Genomic DNA, 24,812 nt, shown 5'->3' on the forward strand with positions numbered 1-24,812 from the left:
TTCTTTCAACTGTATTGGTGGCCTCAGGCGGCTGATACAATTAAAAGATGTGGTATGAACAGGTTACAATGAGTTACTGCTTAAAATGCCATGTTGGCACTTCACAGTAAATAAGTGGATATTGGTTGTTGTTTGGGCACTTGGTCTCTAAAAGGTTCGCCATCACTGCCCTATATGTTCCTCCTCCCATTGTGGGCCCCCTCCCTGCTCCCTTTCTTCCATCCCTCTGCTCACCCTCACAATGAGTCCCCCTGTCTACCATCCCTCCCATTGTGCCCCACTCCCCACAATAATTATTCTGCTTCCTCCGCAGCAGCAGCTATGTGTGGCTCTGAAGCTGGCAGACACACAGCAGTGGCAGAGGCTCACTGCATTCAGCTGTGACTTCCTCCAGATGGTCATCAATGAGGAGAAAAAAAGACCAAGAGGCACCAATCCAATAGGTAGATTTTTAATTTTTATTGGTAAAAACCAGGGGTAGTGTAAAAGCCAGGGGTAACTACTTTAATGTTTTCTTAACGATATGATGTACGAACCTTTAGGGTCAAAAGAAGAGGGAGGTCCTCCCTCAAAACGTGTTACCCTTGGCTTTTACAATACCCCTGGTTTTTACCAATAAAAATCCTAAATCTACCTATTGGATTGGCGCCTCTCATACATTTTTTCTCCTCATTGATGATCTACTACACTGGACATTCCGTGTTCCAGAATCTAGGACGCTGTGCTGCCTCCGTTACTACAGGCTATAATTAAGCCTGCCACAGGTAACCTCCGTATCTCAGGGGATGGGTACTGATGGGCCATCTTATTTACTGTCCGATTACTACTCTATCTCTTTTTCATAGAGCTGCTCCCAAGACATTTGTCTTGTATATAGGACAGCATGGCAGACCCCAAAATCTGGAACTGTCCTGCTGGATCCAGTCAGTGGGAAGTACGGTTTTGCTGACATAGTCCCTGCACAATGTATGCATCACACAATTCTAAAGGTTTTTTTTTGTAAGATGTTTCTTGAATCCAATATCTACCTCGTACTTTTAGGTTATACACTCTTTGCTGATTAATTTCATATTTTCCTTTATAGCAGTGGGGCTGTCTCAGAGTAACCCCCTACACAGACTTAGATTTATAGGGGTTGTGCCCATTACATTACATTTGAAGACAGGGATTAATATGCTGATTAGTTGGAGTTTGACCATTGCGCCACCACCGATCACAAGAGGGTTCGATTTCCCCCTAAGGAATACAGTGACAGGCTGAGAAGGGGGCACTAACAGATATATTATACATGTCCATAGAGGTAAAACTGCTTTAACTCCATTTAATTTATCATACTGTATCCGACAAACCAAGTTGTGATTTCTATATAAATATAAATTAATTACAACATTTTAAAGCTATTTAAACAATCACTTATAGAGGGAACATTTTGGTAAAACACTTATCCTTAGGCAGCAGTCAGAATGGGGTGTAACTTTCTAATAAGCTCCCAGTCCGGCGGAACAGGTCGGAATAAACCTGTCCCAGATTATATCCCCAGCCCATGTATACCCGAGGCCTGAATATACCCCTCTCAGGGGCGTAACTACAGTGGTAGCAGCCATAGCAGCTGCTATGGGACCCGGAGTGTGAGGGGGCCCTGTCATCCGACCTGACACATTAAAGAATGGAGAATGTGCACCATTATATCTATATTGTACTGCACATGTCCAGCACAATATGTATATAACATATACTGTGATGTATATATGCAGTATCTGTGATGTGTATATGGTGTCTGTATACACTGTATGTGAGTATGTTGTATATGGCACTGTATGTGTGTGTATATGCACATAAGTGTATTTATATGTGATTGTAACTCGCATGTGTAAGTATACTAATATGTATATTTTTTAAGTGGGAAGGGGGCCCCATGCAGTAGCCTGCTAGGGGGCCCTTTCTCTCCTAATTACTCCACTGACCCCTCTAACATGGAGCCCGGGTACCGTATATACTCGTGTATAAGCTGAGTTTTTCAGCACAAAAAATATGCTGAAAAATCTTACCTCGGCTTATACACGAGTCAATTAAAAAAATATATATAATACTCACCCTCCGGCACCCGGATCCTCGGGGCAGCTCCTGGATCCTCGGCGGCGGCTTCCGGTCCTCAGCATCGGCTTCCGCTTCTCTCGGTATTCTTCACTAGCCGGCAGTCGCATCCATGCGAGCTGCCGACGGGCCCTCACTATGATGCGGCAGTGTTGCCGCTGATGACGTCATCGGCGGTGACACTGTCGCATCATAGTGCGCGCCCGCCGGCAGCTTGCATGGACGCGACTGCCGGCTAGTGAAGAATGCAGAGAGAAGCCGCCGCCGAGGACCGGGAGCAGTGCCGAGTATTAAAGGTGAGTATCGTGGGAGGGTGAGTATTAAGTGTATTTTTTTAATTAGCTTGGCATACTTGGGGCAGGCTGTATAGCACTTGGGGCAGGCTGTATACCACTTGGGGCAAGGCAGGCCGTATACCACTTGGGGCAGGGCAGGCTGTATACTACTTGGGGCAGGGCAGGCTGTATAGTACTTGGCGCAGGGCAGGCTGTATACCACTTGGGGAAGGCTGTATACCACTTGGGGAAGGCTGTATACCACTTGGGGCAGGGCAGGCTATATACTACTTGGGGTAGGGCAGACTGTATACTACACCCTCGGCTTATACTCGAGTCGATAGGTTTTCCCAGTTTTTGGTGGTAAAATTAGGGGTCTCGGCTTATACTCGGGTCGGCTTATACTCGAGTATATACGGTATATTCTGAACCCCTGGGTATAAACTCTATACCAGGTATAAAATAACCTAGGCCCGATCCATCCAGACTGTCAACACTTTATTGGTTTTCTCACCTTCATAAGTTAAAGTTTTAAGAAGTTTTCTGGTTAAAGTGATACAGAAACTATTCCTTGTTGTGTGAACTAGATAATTAGAGCGTGTTTACGTAAAAGCAATGTGAATTCAATGTAAGTTTGTGTTCACAAATCACGTTTACATTGCATTAACATTGCATTGGTTTTAACCCCGTTTCCGTGAAAGCAATGTGAACGTAATGTTTATACCGCATTTACGTAAGCGCTACATGAATGCGATATTAGCCTGCATTCACACAATTTCATTAACAATGTATTAACAAGCAAAGTGAACACAATGTATACCGCATTTACATAAGCGCTATGTGAACGCAATATTAGTCTGCATTCCCACACTTCTCACTTCCATCATGTCTACATTGTTAACATCACATTAATGTAAACTGCAATGTCAGTGTGATGTTTGCATTGAGTTTAAATCAAGACGATAATTACACAGCGTTTAGGTAAACGCAATTTAAACATGTTGTTTACACTGTAAACAAAATGTGAATGGGATGTTAGGCTACACTCACATGTTGTATTTACACAGTGTTAATATAGGCGGTCCCCTACTTAAGAACACTTGACTTACATACGACCCCTAGTTACAAACGGACCTCTGGATATTGGTAATTTACTGTACTTTAGTCCTAGGCTACAATAAACAGCTATAACAGTTATAAAAGGTGTCTGTAATGAAGCTTTATTGTTAATCCTGATTCTTATGACAATCCAACATTTTTAAAATCCAATTGTCACAGAGACCAAAAAAGTTCGGGCTGGAGCTACAATTATAAAATATACAGTTCTGACTTACATACAAATTCAACTTAAGAACAAACCTACAGACCCTATCGTGTATGTAACCCGGGGACTGCCTGTATTGAACTGATTTAAACAGTGTTGATACCATATGTCCATAAACAGTTGTATCAAGGACAGTAAACAAAATGGTGACATTGAGGACTAATTATCTTCACTCACGGACATTTATTTTAACAAAATCTAATTGAAGAGGTGTCTATATATGGCAATGTAAATTATAAGAATGAGTTTTTGAAAAAAAGCATTTTTTGATGTCCAAACCAGGAATGGAGAAAATAATAAGCGGAGGAGCAGCATCTCCATTATATGTTCTCAGATGCTACAAAATTGCATCAGAAAACCTCAATGTGGGAATAAAGCCTGACAGTGATGGTTATTTGTTTGGAAACACTTGGGTTTCTTACTTAACTTACCAAAGCTGAATTCCCAATAAAATGTAAAAAAATTAATTAATTCTTGTGTAAATCATACTGCTACTGATGGGGGTATACTAAGACCTGTTACACCGGCAATCACAGGTATTGAGGCACAGAAGGATGTAGAAGAACATTCCCTAGAACTATCTAAAGGGAACCTGTCACCACATTTTTCACAAATACAGCAAGTGACATGAAGTGCTGAATGGTGAGAAGAAGCAGAAAAGAGTGAGGACCGGAGGACACGCCCCCTGTGACTCACTAAGGACTTTGCTAGGAAAGATAACAAAGTGAATTTTATGGGGATGTGAAGGAAACTATTTTTAGCTAAAAGTGAGGTCTTATTTATTTAATGGGGCTGTAGGGGAACCTGTCACTAGTGGCATTTGTGAAAAATGGGGTGGCAGGTTCTCTTTAACTCAAAATAATCAAAGGAATATTTCCTAGTAACCTGGTATGACTCCTTGATGCCAGCCCCACAATATAGTTAGTGTGCCATGTGTGAAATCCTATAGCAAATTTGTGCCGTATACCATAAAATCTTCCACCATTTGGTACTTTATGTTCAGTAATCCATCTTAAATACATAATTAAAATTCCTTTTAAAACTTTAAAACTTTTTATAAGAATGATACAAAACTTTATAAAATGCTAAATACAAAAAAATAAATAAAAAATATGAGACTCAAGCTACACAAAAAAATAGAAATAACAATGATTTTCTAACTAAACTGGCGATTGTACATTTGGATAGTGCCTGGGATTCATGAGCATTAAAGAATACGCATGTGATGGTCAATTCACCTCTGTGAATTAATTATATAAGTGTAATGTAACCAAAAGTTTGAGCCACTGCCTGCATACATGACATAACTTATCCTGTACTGATCATGCATTACATCCTGAGCAGCGCTCACCATCATACGGGTCAGTTCATTGCATTAATACTTTATATTTCCATTTCTTTCACGAATTTGAGTCATAGCCTGTATTTTACACCAGAGCCTTGTGCACTGCAACACATATCCTGTATAGATTCACTCTATATATACACATGAACATATATCAAATATACAGTAAGCTTTGAGTTCAAATTGTAAACACGGATATTATGCTATAATGTAATAAAATACATTATAGGTAAACCAGCTTCAAATTCCACTATACATATAGATACATATATATATATATATATATATATACATACATTACATCTTTTGAAAATACTGGGAATATAAAATTCTGCATAGATATATTTCCTAGTGCTTGTCAATAAATAGATCTCTGTGCTTCTCACTGGCTGTATAGCAGTCCACGATTGACCATGAGTAACCATGACTAAAATGGTTAGAATGGTTGAAATATTGCAACACAAAGAAAAATATAATAAAATATGGATCAGAGCATTACAGGGATTTTTATTTCTCTGGTGTAATTTTAATGGCAGTAAGTAAGAAATAAAAGTCTAGTGTGTACATAGCCATCTATACTTTGGCTCTTTCCTTTTAAAACGTTGTTCTATTTATGTAAATCAGGAAGAAGTGCTTTGGGGGTATACCCCTCCAGGCTCAGGATACCCGCCTTCGGTCTCCTCCAGCCCTTAGTAGATGACGTCACCCGGCAATCCGGACTTCTTGTGCAGTCAGAGTTCAGAGGGGTAACGGTCCCCGGAAGCACTTCTGCCTCATTTAAGGAGCCAGTTTTGGCCGATGCTGCACTGTGTCTGACAAGACAGAAAAAATGTTCACCAAAAGTGGGGTGTTACTGCTAAGTCAGAGCATGCAACACATTAATACAGCGACTTGACTGAATTGCTCCAAATTAAAATTGTGCACACTTCCAGAGCAGTGCAGGGTGTGCCAGGTAATTGAAGACCGTGCGCCAGTTTACAATTATCTGGCGCACCCTGCACATTTGTCAGGTAAACTGCATTTTTAATAAATCTGGGTCACTGTGTTTACATAAAAACAATGTTAACACTATGTGAACACAATGCAATTAGGCCAAGCTAGTCCCCACAGCCCTTGACAAGAGGAAATTACCTTGATCTGTACTTGTCAAATTGCCTCTAAACATCCATTGCTCTAGGGTTGTCCAAAATAAAATGTTTTTCTAATCCTGGACAATCCTTGTACGTATATAATTTTAATTTATTTTTTTCTAGTTTTGTTGCTAAACTGGATTGGAGGTTTGCACACAGTGATACTCCCATCTTTGACTCCAGGTAAATATGCCCTAAATGTCCATTAGATACAGGTCTGTGACTTACATATATCCCAATTTTACTTTTTATTTACATATGTGAGTTCCAAAGCAACAGAGGAGGATGGCCTGTATATATGCCAAAATATCCAATATGGGAATAAATACTTAAAGTATTTCTAAGACACGCTTTATGTCTACCCCTGGACAATCATGTAATTAGGTAATAGATGGCCTACCAGATACTCTCAGAATGACTCCCTAAATACAGGACCAAAAGATCCTCCATTTATTTCAATACTGTATTTTTTGTCCTACCTTGATTACCTGAAACGGGAAACGTTAATGAAAAGCCTCTTACTTTTACAATAAAATGTCACTGCAGTAAAATATAATGACATGTGCAGTCATGTTTTAGTGCTTTTCCACATAATATTAGACAGCATTTACTTGTTATTACGTGTTCTAAGAGCTCAGTTGTAGATTGTTGTCCTGACTTTTGTGATGTTAGTGCTTAGAGTAGCCCTTTCATGCGTGTGGTAGGAAACTTCAGCTGTGACAGCACCGCCATGACTGGTACATGGAGGCGTGCAGAAGATACGTGGGTGCTCATGATGGATTGCTCAATGAGGACATCAGTGTTTCTCCTTGAGAGCCCTTCACTGAATGTCCACCGGATGCTTTGTCCACACTACTTGCTGGGGAAACTGGGGGAGGTTTATATAGTAACAGAGCAAGTAGGAAGAACACCAACCCTAATAACTGGGAGAGAGAAAGAATACAGTGTTATTCATATGTTGAAAAAGCTCAAGTAACCTTCAAGAATATATCAGAGAAATGATAAAACAGCAATTGCTATTATTATTTATCAACTAGCTACCCTGCAGGAACTCTCCAGCAACTTTCCTTCAGCAGGTTCAATAACACTTAAAGGGGTATTCTCATCTCACTATATGAATTTTATTTCATTTATAAGCTGTAGAAATACATTTATTAAATTGCCTTCTGATGGGTTAGTAGGTCAGGACGGCTGCAGGGCAATCACTGTAGCTTCTAAGTGGCCCTGATCAGCCAGGACATCAGTGCAACTTACTAGACAGCACTACTGTGCATCTTCTCAGCCATCCTGATCACATTCATATATTCTCAGTTATTTCAGCAGCAGGAAATACATTCTCTATTTTCCTGTGTGGCCATCTCCACACGGCAGCAGCTGCGGCCACTCAAACACATAGGAAAAGGGTTTCTTGCCACTAAAAATCACTGGATCGAAGGGCAACTGGAGGCTGTAGCTAAGGACATGTAAGCCCCATTTATAATTATCCCCATAAATGTCCACTTAACAATTGAACATATTAATTTCTAAAACTGATAAATGAAATAAAAGGCATATAGTAAGATGGCAACACCCCTTTAAAGAGGTTGTCCACTTCCAGCAAATAATTGATATTTGTATAATGGAAATACAGAACAGTACAATTATATAAGGTAAACATACCTCCCAACCGTCCCGGTATCGGCGGGACAGTCACGGATTTCTACCTCTGTCCCGCCTCCCCGGGAGGTTAAGAGATTGTCACGTTATGTCACGCATTGTCACGGATCCTGGGACAGAGTCCCGCCTCCTGGTCCCGGCACGCTAGCTGCAGAACCACGCCCAGCCTTTATGAGACCAGGAGACTAGAACAGCCCGGCTGCTGCAGTCTCCTTACAGAGGCAGCCAGCACGGCACCTTCCTCCTCCCCATTCTGGCCCCGCCCCCCAGCGTGTGCCCGGCCCCGCCCCCCCAGCGTGTGCCGTGATGTCTCCCAGGCAGAAGAGGACCAGTCACCAGGAGAGCAGCAGGTACAGGGGAGATGTGCTACAGGCTTCTCCCTTTAGTTGTCGAGCTGCAGGGAGGAGGGAGCCTGGCATCAGATTTTGGCAGCAGCAGAGACTGGTGTGTAGCTGTCAGAGTTGTGTCCATCCCCCACCCCTCTTCATGTGACACTTGTAGCTGCAGACCTGCCACTCACATTGTGCTGTAGGGTCAGTGTTAGGCTGAATTCACACACACATGTGTGCCCATGCCCGTATAGCATGGTGGGCACACATCGGCACCCGGGAAGGGCGGAGGGGATAAGCGCTGTTCACCCCCACCCCTTTCCATACAGATACATGGCGACGATTGCCGGTCCGTGGGGGACGTATATACGATGTAGATATGCTGGCCATATGTACGTCCCCCAACGTTCATGTCACAGGAGCCTTAGGCCGGTACCACACTTGCAAGTGTGATGCGATGAACTCGCATCACACTCACAGCGCATGCTGCCGGGATCTCCCTGCCCAAATGCTGCAAACAGGGACTGAGGTGACATGCTGAGTTCACTCCCGCGGTGCAGCGTTCGGGCCGTGTGTTCCCGGCAGCATGCGTTGTGAGTGTGATGCGAGTTCATCGCATCACACTCGCAAGTGTGGTACCGGCCTAAGGCTCCTGTGACACATTATCAAGTTGATTTAGTTTAGAAAACTGGGGTGCGACCGCAGCTGATCGCAAATGCACTTCTGGAAATGCATCGATTAGTAACCAGCACCGGTGTCTTGCATTTAGACAATACAAAACACAGGGTGCTGGTCGCCGATCGCATGCATTTCCATTGAAACGCATATGTGATCGGCTGTGGGCGCTCCCCCGGCACTTTCATTTTGTTTCTAAACTAGATCAAAGTGTTAGCATGTGACAGCAGCCTATCATGGAGAGCAGAGGGTGATTTATAAGAACACGTACAGGCATTGTGATTATTTTCCCCTTCATGTCATCTATACGCCGAAGGGGCAGGAGGGACGGGGTGCCAGCGACAGAGGGTGAGCGTGGGGCGTTCCTGTGCCCTTGTCATAGCCTGCAAACCTTGTTGACAAAGTTTGCAGGTTACAGAGCAATTCGGCAGGGCATAGCATAGAATTGTACACTGCGCCGAGACCTGATGTATACAGAGATTCATGAACTTCATCATATAATAAAGCCCCCCATGTGTGTGAATAAGAGTCTACATCTATGTTACCCATGTTACCCACTATGTTACCCACTATGTTTTTTTTAATTTTGCATTTCCATTTTTCATTCCCCACCCTCCATTTTTCAATCCATTGCTTTCTTTCTAACAAATTGTACTTCTTAGGCTGTATTCACACGACCATAGGGTCGCAAGCTTGGAGCCGTACTTACGTCCCCCATAGGGCGGCAAAGAGTGCGGCACAGTACTACTCCGGACACGTTCCTATCTCTCCCCGTGTTACGGTGCAATGCACCATGCATCTCTATGGCACCGAAGATGTGTGAATGTAGGCTTAGTGTAATGATTGCAGTGAATTGGTGAAAAAAAAGGCTTCTGCGCCATCTTCTTGTGGGATTTGTTTTTATGGCTTTCTCTGTGCACCCCAAATGACATTTCTCCTTTATTCTTTGAGTAGGTACAATCACAGGGATCCTAAATTTTTACTCATATACAGGCAGTCCGCTACTTAAGAACACTCGACTTTCATACGACCCCTAGTTACAAACGGACCTCTGGATATTGGTAATTTATTGTACTTTAGCCTTAGGCTACAATAATCAGCTATAACAGTTATCACAGGCGTCTGTAATGAAGCTTTATTGTTACTCCTGATTCTTATGACAACCCAACTTTTTTAAAATCCAATTGTCACAGAGACCAAAAAAGTTCTGGCTGGGATTACAATGATAAAGTATACAGTTCCGACTTACATACAAATTCAACTTAAGAACAAACCTACAGACCCTATCCTGTATGTAACCCGGGGACTGCCTGTACTCGTGTATAAGCCAAGTTTTTCATCACAAAAATTTGCTGAAAAACCTCAGCTCAACTATGTCTATAAAAAAAATACACTTCCATAGTCACCTGGCGCTGCCCCATGCTCCCCATGGCTCCTTATCTGTAAGAAAACGGCAAATTGGCATCCATGCGCTGTGCCCGCGCCGCCCTCTATGATGTTGCAGTGCCGCCGCTGTAGACGCAGTGTGCGCTGGTGGGCACAGCGCATGGATGCGACTGCCAGTTTTCTTACAGATGAAGAGCTGAAAGAAGAGGAGCCGTGGGGAGCATCGGGCAGCGCCAGAAGGTGACTATGGACGTGTATTTTTTTTTTATACACACAGGGGCTGCAGAGCATTTCATCAATAAGTGGGCTGGCTGCAGGACTTTGCATATATTTTGGGATGTTTATGATTTTTACTGTTTATTTTTATGGGGGTTCTACTGATCATTTATTACAATGTGCCACTGACATATTATAACACATGTGTAATTAGACCGACTCGGGTCTTATAAAGACTCGGGGCTGTCATGGAAACTGATGATTGGAAAAAAGGTTAACACCTGCTATCAGTGCAACAGCAATAGCGGGTGTTACTGGTGGGTGTTTGCTGCAACATGCAGCAAACACCTAGCTTGTATGGAGATCACTCAGCCTGTGAGCCCTTTCCATACTCCTGCAGTCGATATGTGACATACAGATATGTCACACATCTGTAAGGGGTTAAAGAAAATTGACCACTATAGAAAAAAGTGTCTTATGGATGGGGTCACTTACTGATCGGTGGATCAGTGGGGGTTACAGATATTATATTTATTAGTCCAGGGAGGCTCTGTTCCAGTGATAAACACTGTTTTAAACAAAAGGCTGATGACATCCCTTCTCCGGCTCCTCGTTACATAACTAGGTCGCCTCTTGCTGCTTGTGCCAGCTATCTTACAGGGAAATGGGACAGAAGAGAAGAGGTGAAAGCAACAAGGGGTGAGGAGCACTGGAGAAGAGCTATGATCAGTCTTTGTTTAAAACAGTGTTTATCACTGGGACGGGCCCTCCTGGGACTAATGAAGATAATATCCATATCCCCCGCTGATCCACCAATCAGTAAGTGACCTAAGCTAAAAACACATGCGATTGGTAACTTGCATCTGGTGTCTTGCATTGTTTAAATGCAAGACAAAGGTTAATGGGTACCAATCACTTGCATTTCCATGGAAACGCATATGCAATCAAGCTGATCGGACCCCCAATGCACTTGAATTGTGTTTCTAAAAGCATTGCCAGCGCCATGTGTGACAGCAACTTGAAAGAAACCAATCATTGTGAATTAATGAATATGTAAAAGGGGTGTGGTTAGGGGGTGTGACGATGGGCGTGGTTTATGTCCCTCTTTCTCTTTGTGAAAAGTTGGGAGGTATGGGTAAATGGTATACTCAATGAAATATATCAATCCAGCCGCATCTTCATTCTTAGGATTCGGTATTATACAGGTCCTCTTGAAGTACTCTGACAAAGTACCCCTTACAAAAGAATATAGGGGTGATTCAATATAGCAAGACATTGGTCCACATTTACTAAGGGCCGGGCGCCAGTTTTCTTTCAGTCTTTACATGTTCTTTTCAGTGCAGACTGCTTGCACAGGTGTTTAAGAAGTTTCTGAGACTTCATGGTGCACGCTGCACCAGGTATCATGCGACACAAATTCTGGAGCTCGTTCTGACCCAGCGCCAGATTTATCATGCAAAGTCAGATATAAGTGTGAACTCTGTCGGGTCAGCGCAGGGAAGCGTCAGATTCATGATTTCTGGCGCATGTTCTTCATGAATCTGACGCACCCTGCACTATACACAGGCAGCGCACTTTTAGTGCAGTTTGCAGTAAATGTACCCCATAGAATTTATTTTCTTTAAGATACACTTTTTTTTTTTTTAAAGATATGAGAACACAACAAAACTATATTAATTTGGAATCTATCTGACTACAGTGATCCAAAGCATAAAGGGGATTTGGCATTTGGGCCATACAGTTAAAGGCATGAAAACAAAACCTGTAAGAAAGTGTTGCAGCTGTTTTTTTGTGAATTTCCCCATGTATGGAATTTTTTCCAGTCTATCACAACATTGTATCAAATATTAAATGGTGCCACAAGGATCTACAAAACAAGTTCTCATATGGCCCATGGTTCACATTTCAACAGAAGTAGAAAACTGTACAACAAAAACAACATTTGTTTGGGTACTCATGAATGTGAACCCCCCCTCCCTGGATCCGTGGATATTGGACACATATTCTCTATCCTTTGAATAGAAGACATGTGTACATGGTGTGAAAACCCCTGGAAGCCAAGTTTGTTGCTGTAGGACAGAGCCCTTTTTACCTTTCTTGGCACTGTATCAACCATGCTGGCGTCATCCTCTGTCCATGGTATACAGCTGAGGATGTATCACTTGTCATTTGCCTGTGTGAACATGGACATAGCTTGCTCGCTGATTTGGAGTTGTTTGCATCACCCCTCATCCTCCTGTAGTATGCTCTACCGAGCATCAGATAATGGGGCACTTTTACTAAGAGTAGTTCAAATTGCACTAAAAGTGTGTTTGCCTGTGTATAATGCAAGGTGCGCCACAAAGTGTAATGTGCACCACAATTGCATGCGCCAGAAATGTGTTTCTTGATAAATACCCGCAAGCAGTTTGTACTAAAAAGAACAGGCAAAGGGCACATTCACATGGCCGCAGGGGCGTTGCTAGGGTCGTAAAAGATTTGGGGCACGGGCCCCAATGCATAAACATTGAGGGTGCGTTCACACGTTGCAGTTAAAACTGCATCACAATCAGCTTTGAGGTGGTTTTAGGTGCAGTTTTGTCAATTTAACAGGGGAAAGACAAGAACTGAACGAGTGAATGACATTTGTGGAGTAGGTTTCCCCTTCAAAATCAAATTCACCCATTCAGTTCATGTCTTTCACCTGTTAAATTGACAAAACTGCACCTAAAACCACCTCAAAGCTGATTGCGATGCAGTTTTAACTGCAACGTGTGAACGCACCCTGAATTCTCAGTAGTGATAACTCCTCTACATACCCTCCACCTACATGTGCCTATGCTACAAAGAACAGTACATATTACTTACAGCTACAGAAAACACAGGAGATGTACAGATGTCTCCTATTACATCTAGTGATATTGGGGTCATAATACTAAACCAAATATTATGAATAATAGTACTTATTATGGATTACTATTATACAACATAGTTTTGGGTCCCAACTTTGGGATCTGCATCTCAAAAATGGGGGGCAGCTGACCCCATTCACACAGACGGGCAGAATGCAGAGTTTTACATGCATGCATGCTCACTTTCCAGTCAAGTCTATGGGAGTTATGAAAAAAGCAGAGCAAATTGACTTTTCATTTAGACTGGCCGCACAATGCACATAAGACTCCTGTTTTAGAGATGGTCCTGAGGGATCTGCACCTATCATGTATCTATGACATCCCGTATATATATCCTCTCCACCTTATAATGTCCCTCAATGAAACATCTACACTTGTCACCTAAATGTGGCCCACTTCCTAAAAAAAGCAGACTGTAAGAAACCACACACCTAGTAATACCCATAAAATGCTGCCCACAAAAGTGCCCTCAATGTGCCCCCTACCCTTCCACACTGAATAATATCCCAACACTCACTAAAGCTCAGAGTGAATAATGGGGCACAATTACTGATAACAGTTCAGTGGGCACTATATGCATTTTTTTCTGGTGCAGCTTTAACATGGGGAGTGCAGCACATTTCTGTAGGACTTTGCATGATAAAAGTGGTGCAAGGTCCGAACGAGCACTGGAACGCCCATATCATTGCAGAAATTTTATTAACTTTGGGTATAGTGCAGCCTGCGCCACAAAACGGTCACATGTGCCACACATGTGTCTCAGATACTTTTTAAATACCTATGCAAGCAGTTTGCACTGAAAAAAACTTGCAAAATCTGAAAGAAAACCGGCGCACGGCCCTTAGTAAATGTGTGTCAATGTTCCCACACTAAAGACTCCATCCTCACCCCGATGCCAACGTGTGCCCGCTGTGAATACGGTATGGTGGGCACACATCGTGTCAATGTAACCTAAGGCTTCACACGCACAACTGTATATGTGTGCTGTGTGTTAGCCACACAAACTGTCAAATCTATAGCACAGATAAGGGGGATTTATCATGGTTTGAACACCTGCAAACAGATAAAAGATGTGATTTCATTGAAATTCCCAGCACAAAGCCGGGAATTGCACCTACTCTGCTAACCGTGCTGTTGGGCAGGGAGGCTGCCAGGCAATGCAGTGGGCCCACGCAGGGTGTTACTGTCCTCCACCTGCACCCGTTCAGGCACAGTCTAGGGCACGATTGTATGCCACATCAGATCTGTTGTACAAGTGCCCCAGTGCCGCAGCACATCTCAGGTACCCGTTGTGATTTTTCTAGAGGCGAGTGCCTGGACACCATCAGATGAGCAAATAAAAATGTGCCCCATAGACTTGTATTGTGTGTGAGGCACAGTACACCACAACGTGACCAGGGATCTCTGACTAGTCACATTGGCTCACTCGCTGATGTCAGACGGACCGGAAGCAGGGGAATAAGTAATTCTCCTTATGCACACTCTATTAATGTAGATAACCAGAAACACATAGATAGAAATATACATCAGGTGTGTACAACAACTACAGTATGATCATCCTCACATAACTTACTATGTGTAATGGAGGATAAGCTGTAAGTGTCAGGCTTTCTGTTGTAAAAGGTGGCTAGCAGGCAAGGCTGATATAATAGCTGCAGGAATCCTCCCTCCTCCTCCATGTGACACTGCTTGTCAGGAAGGGCTGATATGTGGAGAGATAATCTATCAATTTTCTGCCGGCAGGTCTAATATCCTGCACAATGTCAGACTGATCCACAGACAGTAAGTGGTTAACCAGTCTTGTTAGAGAAGGTGAAGGGCTGGGGGCGTGTCCTGTGTCCCGGCAGAGGAAAGAGTTTATCTCTGTCCAGGCTCCTGTACAATTACATGAAAAAGAGGCACCGAAGTGACAGAAGGCAGGGAGCACCACAGAAACTGGTCCTGCACCGAGACATCCGGGGCACAGACCAAAAGATCCGGGGCACGGGCCCCGGATCTTTTGACCTAGTGACGCCCCTGCATGGCCGTCTGCGGGGACGTACATGCGGCCGCAAATTTGTGGCCGCATGTACGTCCCCATAGACGGCAATAGTGGCGCGGTACAGATATGGTGTCACACATGTGTGGCACCGATCCGGCCCGCACACCGCAAAAAGATAGAGCATGCTCTATTCACCGCTGTGTGAATGTACCCAAAGTCTGACAGAAAACTAGTGCACAACCCTTAATAAATGTGGGCCAATAATGTTGACATTTGTTCCAATCACCTGGTGCAGTTTGGTTCTCACTCTAGGTTTACTTGTATAGAAATGAATAGGATCTGAAAGATCAGTAATCCCGCTCTGCCAGGTCTACACTACCAATAATAAATTATTTGCCATGGGGGAAAGGGATTTGATTTAAGAAGGTATTATTGTACAGTTAAAATATCTTTTTAATATATATATACGGTATATACATAAGAGAAATAGAAATACAAATAAATAAACTTATAGGGCAAGAGATTCTCTTCTATTACATGCATGTAATTACCCCTGTCTTTTTATATAATGCAATTCCTTTTGATTTAGGGAATGTAGGATTGTATGGTATAGAAGTCAGAGATCAATTCAATCTGTGGCCGCCATTATTATTGGTATAATTTGTGTTTTTCTCCTTAGAGTAATAGGCTTAGTGTGATACTAGTTACAGTAACAGAATAATAGTACTAAAATGCCTTTTTATTTTTGCCCTAGCAATGCAGCTGCATATATGAACAGGGGACATGCTGTGCACATAATGGTACTCACCTTGTAAACAAGACCCGCTATAAGCATATAGCTGCTCATGGCTGAATTTTGGTACATGTAGCATGACCCCTTTTGTCCACTTTGGTTTTGCCAGAGCAGGCATGAAATGTCAATCATGGAGCCAAAGGCGATGGGTCCAGGAATTCCACCTGCAGAAGGAACAGGATATGATTGTCAAGTTATGATGAAAGACAAGAAATCCTACATGAACTCTAATGTGTTGATTAAAGGGAAACTGTCACCAGGAGTTTTTGTATAAAAAGTAGGTTTCATAGAAAAAACAATGGGGCTCATTTACTATGGATCCACGGAGCGCATTTCCGTCGGGTTTTCAACGTTTCTGTTTTGCGTCGAATTGACCTGGGATTTTGGCGCACGCGATTGGATTTTGGCTCATCAGCTCCGGCTTGCATGCAACAGAAATCGGGGAGGGAGGGCATCGGACAACCTGACGGATTCGGACAACGCGCAGGATTTAACATTTAGAATTGTGCCGCAAGACACGCAATTACAAGCACCAGAAAGAAGCAGGTGAACTCCGGTGGACCTCTGTGCAGAAGAGACGAACGCAGGAACTCGGGAGCACGACCTTAGTGAAACGGACAACGCACCGCGGGATCGCGACAGGGTCGGGTGAGTAAATCTGCCCCATTGTGTTATATAGTAACTTTTAAAACCATGTGCTCTGTGACTAGGCACTTGTCCCATGGGAGTGGCTATAGAGGAAGTTTCCCCGCACCCTTGTGAAACCGCTCCTTTACAGCCACTCCCAGGGAACGTTAAACCTATTTTTTATACAAAAACTCTTTGACAGTGCATTTACTCTGTTCTGCTGGGACTGGAGGAGTGCTAAAAACAAGTTCCATTTAAGTAGCGTTGCATTCATGTTATAATCCACAAATGTCACAGTACTAAGACTGCATAATAGGATTTCAGCATCTTTATACATGATCCTGATGTGATAGTATCACAAGTTCAAGCCACTCCTTAGCGCCACCTCCTGGATGTAATGCTGGTGTCATGTTATTAGCGCAGCCCATCATATCGGTAACTGTAAATCTTGCTATTGGCTGACAGCCCTTTACTTGTGAAGAAGAAAATAGTAATGGCATATTTAAATTGTAGGCTATTACTTAGGGGAAAGCACTCTGCTCAGAGTACAGGACACAGCAGATAAAATGCAGGAAATGCTGAGTTTATCATTAGGATTACTGACTCCATTAATGTAAGTGCTTCTTGTTATTCCGTACCTAATGTCCGTACTAATATCCACTGGATCCCAAGTGCAAAAGAACGCTGACTATCTGAAACACACCTAGAATATCAAATGAAAATACAGGGTTAATTAGTCACATGTGACAACACAGGATCTATGAAGCACACGACTATAATCTAATTCATCTGACATGTTAACATTTTTTAAAGGGGGTGGTCTGAGAGGTTAAGAATTTAAAGAAAATCTGCCATATGCATTGAGTATTTTACATCAAGAACACTTAAACACTGGTGTTTATCCTGAAATGGATCCACTCTTCCTTTATATTTTAATCTAATGGTTTCGTTTTGGAAAATGTACACCAAGCGTTACTGCTCACCTCCTCCCTCCAATCCTCAGCCACAGAGTCGGTGACGTAGGTAGACAACGAGCCAGGTTTCCTAAGTTCCCTAAGCCTGGAGGGAACTCCCCTGAGGTTCTTTTGCATAATTTTTAAATATATTTTACCCAAAACTTGGGCATTAGAAAATAAATTTAAGCCCTTGGCAGGGATAACACCCACCAGAACCCTTCTAGCTCAATGGCATAATTTAAAGGTGGATTTTAGTAGGAAAAAGGCCATGGACAACAAATAAAAGATTACCATTGCCTGAATCTAGGAGTAAGTGTCCTTGGTTTATCCATGATGGATTTTGATGGAAGATTTCCTTTAACGTGAACCCACCGTCAGAAATTGACCTAATAAACCACTATCAATATGCTGTTAAGCAGATGAGAACCCAAAAGTATCCCCCCAAGGCAAAGTCGGAGGGAAGAGAGGAGTAACCAGAACAAGTTATATAATTTGCAGATAAAATACTTTTATTTTAAACAACAACAATAAAACGACAAATCATGTAAACAAGTGGATACAGTATGGTGATGACACAGAAATACTAGCGGTCAGAACCCAAGGCAGTGGAGGAAAAATTGTGTATGTAACATGGTGGACTGTAAACAAACCCGGGAAAGGGGGAAAAAAGGAACCCACTGAAGTACTGGCTGGTAATATCTACCGTGCCTGGTATTCAATCACTAATGTGGGAACCTGCACAGTGATGGAAAAAAGGTCCTTACCAATATGGTAGCGTTATGTTCCTCTGCCTGGACTGAACCGCTGGCCAGCGGGGGCCAGCGGTTCAGTCCAGGCAGAGGAACATAACGCTACCATATTGGTAAGGACCTTTTTTCCATCACTGTGCAGGTTCCCACATTAGTGATTGAATACCAGGCACGGTAGATATTACCAGCCAGTACTTCAGTGGGTTCCTTTTTTTCCCCTTTCCCGGGTTTGTTTACAGTCCACCATGTTACATACACAATTTTTCCTCCACTGCCTTGGGTTCTGACCGCTAGTATTTCTGTGTCATCACCATACTGTATCCACTTGTTTACATGATTTGTCGTTTTATTGTTGTTGTTTAAAATAAAAGTATTTTATCTGCAAATTATATAACTTGTTCTGGTTACTCCTCTCTTCCCTCCGACTTTGCCTTGGGGGGATACTTTTGGGTTCTCTTGTGATTTGAGGTGTGTAGCCTTGTGCGTACACTACAACAGGTGGGGGGCCACTTCTGGCCAGAATTGGAGGGACCTGTGCCACTGGGCCGTTACTTGTTCCCTGCTCCCCCAAATCTGATCTGCTGCCTTTGGATCTAATGTTAAGCAGATGAGCAGCTTCTAGATTGTGTTGCTTTCATGGCCTGGTGTGGAAGCATCATCCAGAAAATCGACTTTGAAGTGAGATGTAAATTGGTTTTATGACGTCAAGGAGGTGGAAAGTTTTACACTGATGTCAAACTTTCCCTGCCCTAGAACACTCACTTCAGTGTAATTGATGGTCCTTCATCCAGGGACATCATTGACCAGATCTCCTAAAGTCCAGCGCTTGATGTTCAGAGGCAGGGAGTGCTTGACTTTAGTGTTAAACTCTCTGCCTCCCTGACTTTATACAACTAATTAAAATCTTATTTCAAATTAGATTTTCTGGATGATGCCACCAAGCTAAGCCACGAAAGAAGAATGATCAAGCAAAAATATCAACAATATCAACTAACTTATAGGTTGGACTTGAGGGACCTGCATCTTTTTTTCAACCTTATAGACTATGATATACTACGAATGACTCCCAAGTCATTGGCTCCAGACAAATGTGGTGCCAATTTCTAAAAATTGGGGTCACATCACCAGCTCCGTGACAGGAGCAGAAAGTTGAAGTCAGGGACACCAGGAAAGCCACTGATGCCATTAAATATATATCGGCCATTATCTGTTATACATAGAGTATACTTTTAAAGTTCAACCAAGACAAAAGCCATTACATTATTTTAAACAGAAATAATAATAACGGAATAGAAAGTGCAAAACTTTAGATGAGTGCATAGCACTATAGACTATCAGTGTGTCAGACTGTCCCAGTAATGTCCTATGTAGACTCGGAGAGCACTCAGACTTGTTAATGTGCAAGGGATCTTATTGTGATGCTATGGCTGCCATCCATAATGACATGAATACTGCAGAAGGCAACCTCCAGCTGGAGGTATCAGATTGCAAGCAGAGAAGCCTGGGAAGAATAACAGGGAACCAGAGCTATACCTTTAAAAATGCAATTGCACATTTAATTGAAGCAAATGAGGCAAGAACATATCTCCTGTCTGACAGGGGAATCCCATTAGTCAAATGATCACTAAGAATGAAAAAATGATATCATTCTGGACCATGTCCTGCCATTTATAGACAGCGCTTATAGAAAACACAACCTATATATTGTGTATGTTCTTACAATATACAGTATAAGAATCTTACTGTAATTACTATGGATTCAAACAGATGGGTTACAATTTTTCCATACTGACTTGACTAAAGTTGTCCCAGAATCTATATAAATATGCATGTTATAAGTGTACTATAAGTGTACCTTAGTGTTGCAGTCAATGCAGGAATACTGCACAGGAATGTAAACAATATGACAGTGAAAGTGAATGCTAAAACCAAAGACATCTTCTGGCAGGAAGAAGAACACTTCCCCGACACGGCCAGTTCACCATCCATAGACATATTTGATGCAATACAGCTGCAGTTTTGGTAAACCTGGAATATAAAATAAAAGACAAATTTCAGTTAGATGATCACTACAGAAAACATATACGAAAACACAGATGCAAGAAACGCTCCTAAATTCATTATGTGTAGGATTAAATAGGACTGCAGTTTGGCCTTCTTTTGGTTGTTCCTGGATCCGACCATAAATCGTCTGATTATGGTTAAACAATTGCCTCTGGTTCATCTTGCATTGCTGGAAAAGGGGGAGGGGTATGATGCAGACAACCCTACAGACACAGGCACTTCCTGGTTCAGAAGCAGCGTGCTTCTACACTGTTCTCAGCCACAGCGGAGTGAGAGGAGAGAGACAAACAGGATAAGCTCTGTATCCAAGGGAGGGGGTGAAATAGTAGTGCTGACTCTGTCTTATTGATTAGGTAAGGCAGCAGGCCTGAGAGTTTCATTGTGTCTTATATACATACATACCTCCCAAGATTTCCAGAAGGAAAAGAGGGACAAAATGGCGGCGCTTGTAGCATGCCATGGCGATCCCCCCTAAGTTCTGGGCAAAAATGTATTTAATTGAATTAAATAGAGACAATGGGGCAAATTTACTTACCTGGTCCTTTCGCGATCCCCGATTCGGACGGTCCGATGAAGATGAAGTTTGGCGCGATTCAAGTAGCTCGTGCACGCGAGTTCCTGCATCTGTCGGTCTCCCGCCGAGGTCCGCCGGAGTTCACCTTCTTCTTCCTGATGCTTGTAAGTGCGTGTCTTGCGTCACAATTCAAAATGTTAAGTCCCGCGCGTAGTCTGAATCCATCGGGTTGACAGAGGGCCGCCCCCCCCCCCGATTTGTGTCGCGTGCAAGCCGGCGCCGATGCACCAAATTCCAATCGCGTGCGACAAATTCCCCTGTTAAATGTGGCGCAAAATGGAAATCTCCGGGAAACCGAACGAAAATGCGCTCCGCGGGCCCTTAGTAACTGAGCCCCCTTGTGTCTAGGGAAGCCCTGAAGATGTGGAGACCATATCTGGAAAGATGGTGATATCTCCCTGATAACATGGTCCCTGCTCTGCCGCTAACCTGACACATCTATCAAAAGGATTCCCTGCCTGATGTCTGTAGAATTAATTCAGTATTGCAAGTTCTGGCTTTAAAAGTATACTACCCTAGACCGCAGCCAGTGCAGGACCTGGAGGGAATATCCGGGACAACTCCCAGTTGCCCATGATGGCAGGATAGAGGCGGAAAACCAGGACTGTCCTTTGTTAGACACTTGTGAATGTTGATAAGCTAAATAAAAGTGTAGACAAACCATGTACCTTGTTAATATAAGTACATTGTCAGCACACAGCACCTCATAGTACAGATTGATCATAATGTACTTGCTTAGAAAGTCCCCACCCACACTAAGTTATAGGAGCTAAAACAGCAATAAAACGGAATAAAATGGTAAAGTAAGGGGTTAACATCACTAATTAAAATTTGAGAACTTTCTTTCATGGGCAAACCCCTTTAAGGCTGCACATTGCATGCTACACATGGATTTGCTGTGCTGCATTTCTGTGTGCTAAATTTGCAGTGTAATGCAGTAGTATTGTAGTTTATGGGATTTATGACAATCTCATAAGCACATTGCTAAAAATCTCTTTATACTGCAGATATTAGATTAAAGTGTCACTTATTGCTGTGGTTAATGATGCAGAAATTAAGCTAGTATCAATCATAGCATTACAGGCAGTCCCCAGGTTATGTACAAGATAGGTTCTTTAGGTTTGTCCTTAAGTTGAATTTGAAAGTAAGACGGAACTGGTATATTTTTAATAGAAGCTCCACACCAAAAAAAGTTTTCCCTATGACAACTGGATTTTCAAAATTTTGAGCTGTCATGGGAATATGTATCAACAATAAAACTTCAAGTACGGATAGAGCTTTGTTTACAAACGCAGCGTTAGCATATGGGGTGGGCCTCGGCATCATCACATATGCTTCTCTATGGATGTGCAAGCGAACGGTAACCAGAACCTGGTATCTTGCATAATTTTAGTATTTTAATACCAATCGCAGTGCTAGCAGTACATGTGACCTCACCCTGATAGACACCTTACAGTTGATCATTGCAGCTTGGGACTAAATGAATGCATCTAGAAAGCTTCACCAGAGGTCACAGTGGTCAGAGAGGTTCGTCTGTAACTAGGGGTCCTCTGTAAGTTGGGTGTCCTTAAGTTGGGGACCGCCTGTACATGCATTAGAAACCCAATTATTTTGTCTCCTTTCTGCTGTTTGCTCAATGGATGCAGGATAACCTCTAAGGTTGAATTCTGCAGCCATTCTTCTGAATGTGCAGTTACCCTTAACCCCTTAAAAACCAAGCCTTTTTCCATTTTTGTGTTTTGATTGTTTACTCCCAACCTTCAAAAATCTAAAATGTAAAGAGCTATGTGTGGGCTTCTGCATAACAAATTGCACTTTGTAATGACACTATTTAGTATTCCATGATGTGTACTGGGAAGAGGGAAAATATTCTAAACTAATTGAAACTAGTAATAAAATGTGTTTGTGCCATTTGTTGCGGACTTGCTTTTTATCACTTTCACTGTGTGCCCCAAATGAAGCATCTCCTTTATTCATTGGGCCAGTACGATCACAGGGATACCACATTTATATACCGTATATGCTCGAGTATAAGCCGAGTTTTTCAGCACAACAAATGTGCTGAAAAACCCTAACTCGGCTTGTACTCGAGTCAAGAGAGGAAAAAAGTGTACTCACCTTCTGACGCCCCCAGCAGGTCCTCTTCCATGCATCACGGCCCCAGCATTGGCTCCATATCCTGGTCTGTAGCAGGCATCGTGCCGTCGGCATTGGCAAACACTGTGATGTCAGCGAGAGGCTGATGTCAAGATGCCTGCAACAGAATGGGGATATGGAGCCGATGTGGGAGCCACAATGGGTAGAAGAGGACCTACCGGGGGGGGCGTCGGAGGGTGAGTACACTTTTTGTTTTCTTCCTACAGGGATTATATTGGAGGCAGGGGCTAGCAGGCTATATACTAGAAGGGGCTGGCAGACTATATACTAGAGGGGGCTGGCAGGCTATATACTAGATGGGGCAGGCAGGATATATACTATGGGGGCGGGCAGGATATATACTATGGGGGTGGGCAGGATATATACTACAGCAGGCTGGCAGGCTATATACTACAGGGGCTGGCTATATACTACAGGGGCTAGCAGGCTGTATACAACAGGGACTGGCAGGCTATACACTACAGACCCTCTGGCTACATACTGCTGGGCGGGGCCTGTGACCAATGCATTTCCCACCTTCGGTTTATACTTGAGTCAATAGGTTTTTTTTTTTAAATTATGGATCTCGACCTATACGAGTATATATATACGATAGGCTGTATTGTGTTTTAATCCATTTGAAAAAATTAAAACCTTCTGTACAAAAAAATTCTATGTTTCACCATATTCTCGTGCTAACAACTACTTCATACTTCAGTGTATGGAGCTGTGTGAATTTTGTGGGATAAGCTGATGTTTGCTTTGCTACAACTTTGGGGACTGTACAATAGCAAAAAAAGGTGGTGTTTCAGGTTATGGGGTTTAACACTGGGAATAATTGTTATCATATTTTGATGGATGGACATTTTGGGACATGGCCTAACATGTTTTTAATTTTGACTCTTTATTTTTATATCAGTCCTAGGGAAAGGGGGGGTGATTTGAAATTTTTTTCAATGTATTTTTTACTATTTTTTTAGACCCGCTCAGGTACTTTAACCCTAAGTTGTCTGATTGATCCTACCATATATTGCCATACTATAGTATGGCAGTATGTTGGGATTTTACATATGATCTATTACAATGTGCCATTGAAACATTATAACAGATCTTCAGCAAATATACATTCAAGACGGCCCCTCATGCGCCGCCGGCTTTTGACTGCAAAAAAAAGCCACCATATATGGAGAGGGCTCAGCTCGTTAGCCTCTCTCCATACACCCCTCAGCTGACATGTGATGTACAGATACATCACATGTTGGTAATAAGTTAAAGCATAACTCCTAAGCTATAAGAATTTTACAGAATTCTCACACGGGATTTCACCTTTAAAAAACGAACAGAATGATGCCCATATTGTGCTACTAACCCCTTTCTTTCCAAAGTTATGTCATTTTCTGCTCTGAAAGTGTTTGACAAAAAAATTCTCACCAGTGGTGAAGTGGGTGGAGCTTAACCTCTTTTAATAGCTGTCCTGAAGCTGAGTCCAAATTACTGTGCACACAGATCCCATGATACCTTGTGTTCTCTCATCTAGTAATTTAGCAGCAAATCCAGTGAGATTCCTACAAGTAAATGCATAGTGCATAGTGTACATATAGGATATGTATT

The 24,812-nt window shown here is 42.6% G+C and overlaps 1 protein-coding gene across 4 annotated transcripts in view; it reads right to left on the reverse strand.

The window, feature by feature from the left end:
* Window positions 1-2,304: 2,304 nt before the first annotated feature.
* Window positions 2,305-24,812, reverse strand: part of SLCO4A1 (solute carrier organic anion transporter family member 4A1) — a 59,196-nt gene continuing 36,688 nt past the window's right edge. For all 4 annotated transcript variants that reach the window (XM_072110952.1, XM_072110955.1, XM_072110954.1 and 1 more), the window contains exons 9-12: window positions 20,283-20,455; window positions 17,361-17,425; window positions 16,111-16,259; window positions 2,305-7,091 (exon numbers count right to left, since the gene is read on the reverse strand). In XM_072110952.1, the coding sequence (XP_071967053.1) occupies window positions 6,939-7,091; window positions 16,111-16,259; window positions 17,361-17,425; window positions 20,283-20,455 (540 nt within the window). In that variant the 3' untranslated portion in view covers window positions 2,305-6,938. The remainder of the gene's footprint in view (window positions 7,092-16,110; window positions 16,260-17,360; window positions 17,426-20,282; window positions 20,456-24,812) is intronic.

Source organism: Engystomops pustulosus, chromosome 6, assembly GCF_040894005.1.
Source record: "Engystomops pustulosus chromosome 6, aEngPut4.maternal, whole genome shotgun sequence".
In the NCBI taxonomy this organism is placed as follows: domain Eukaryota; kingdom Metazoa; phylum Chordata; class Amphibia; order Anura; family Leptodactylidae; genus Engystomops; species Engystomops pustulosus.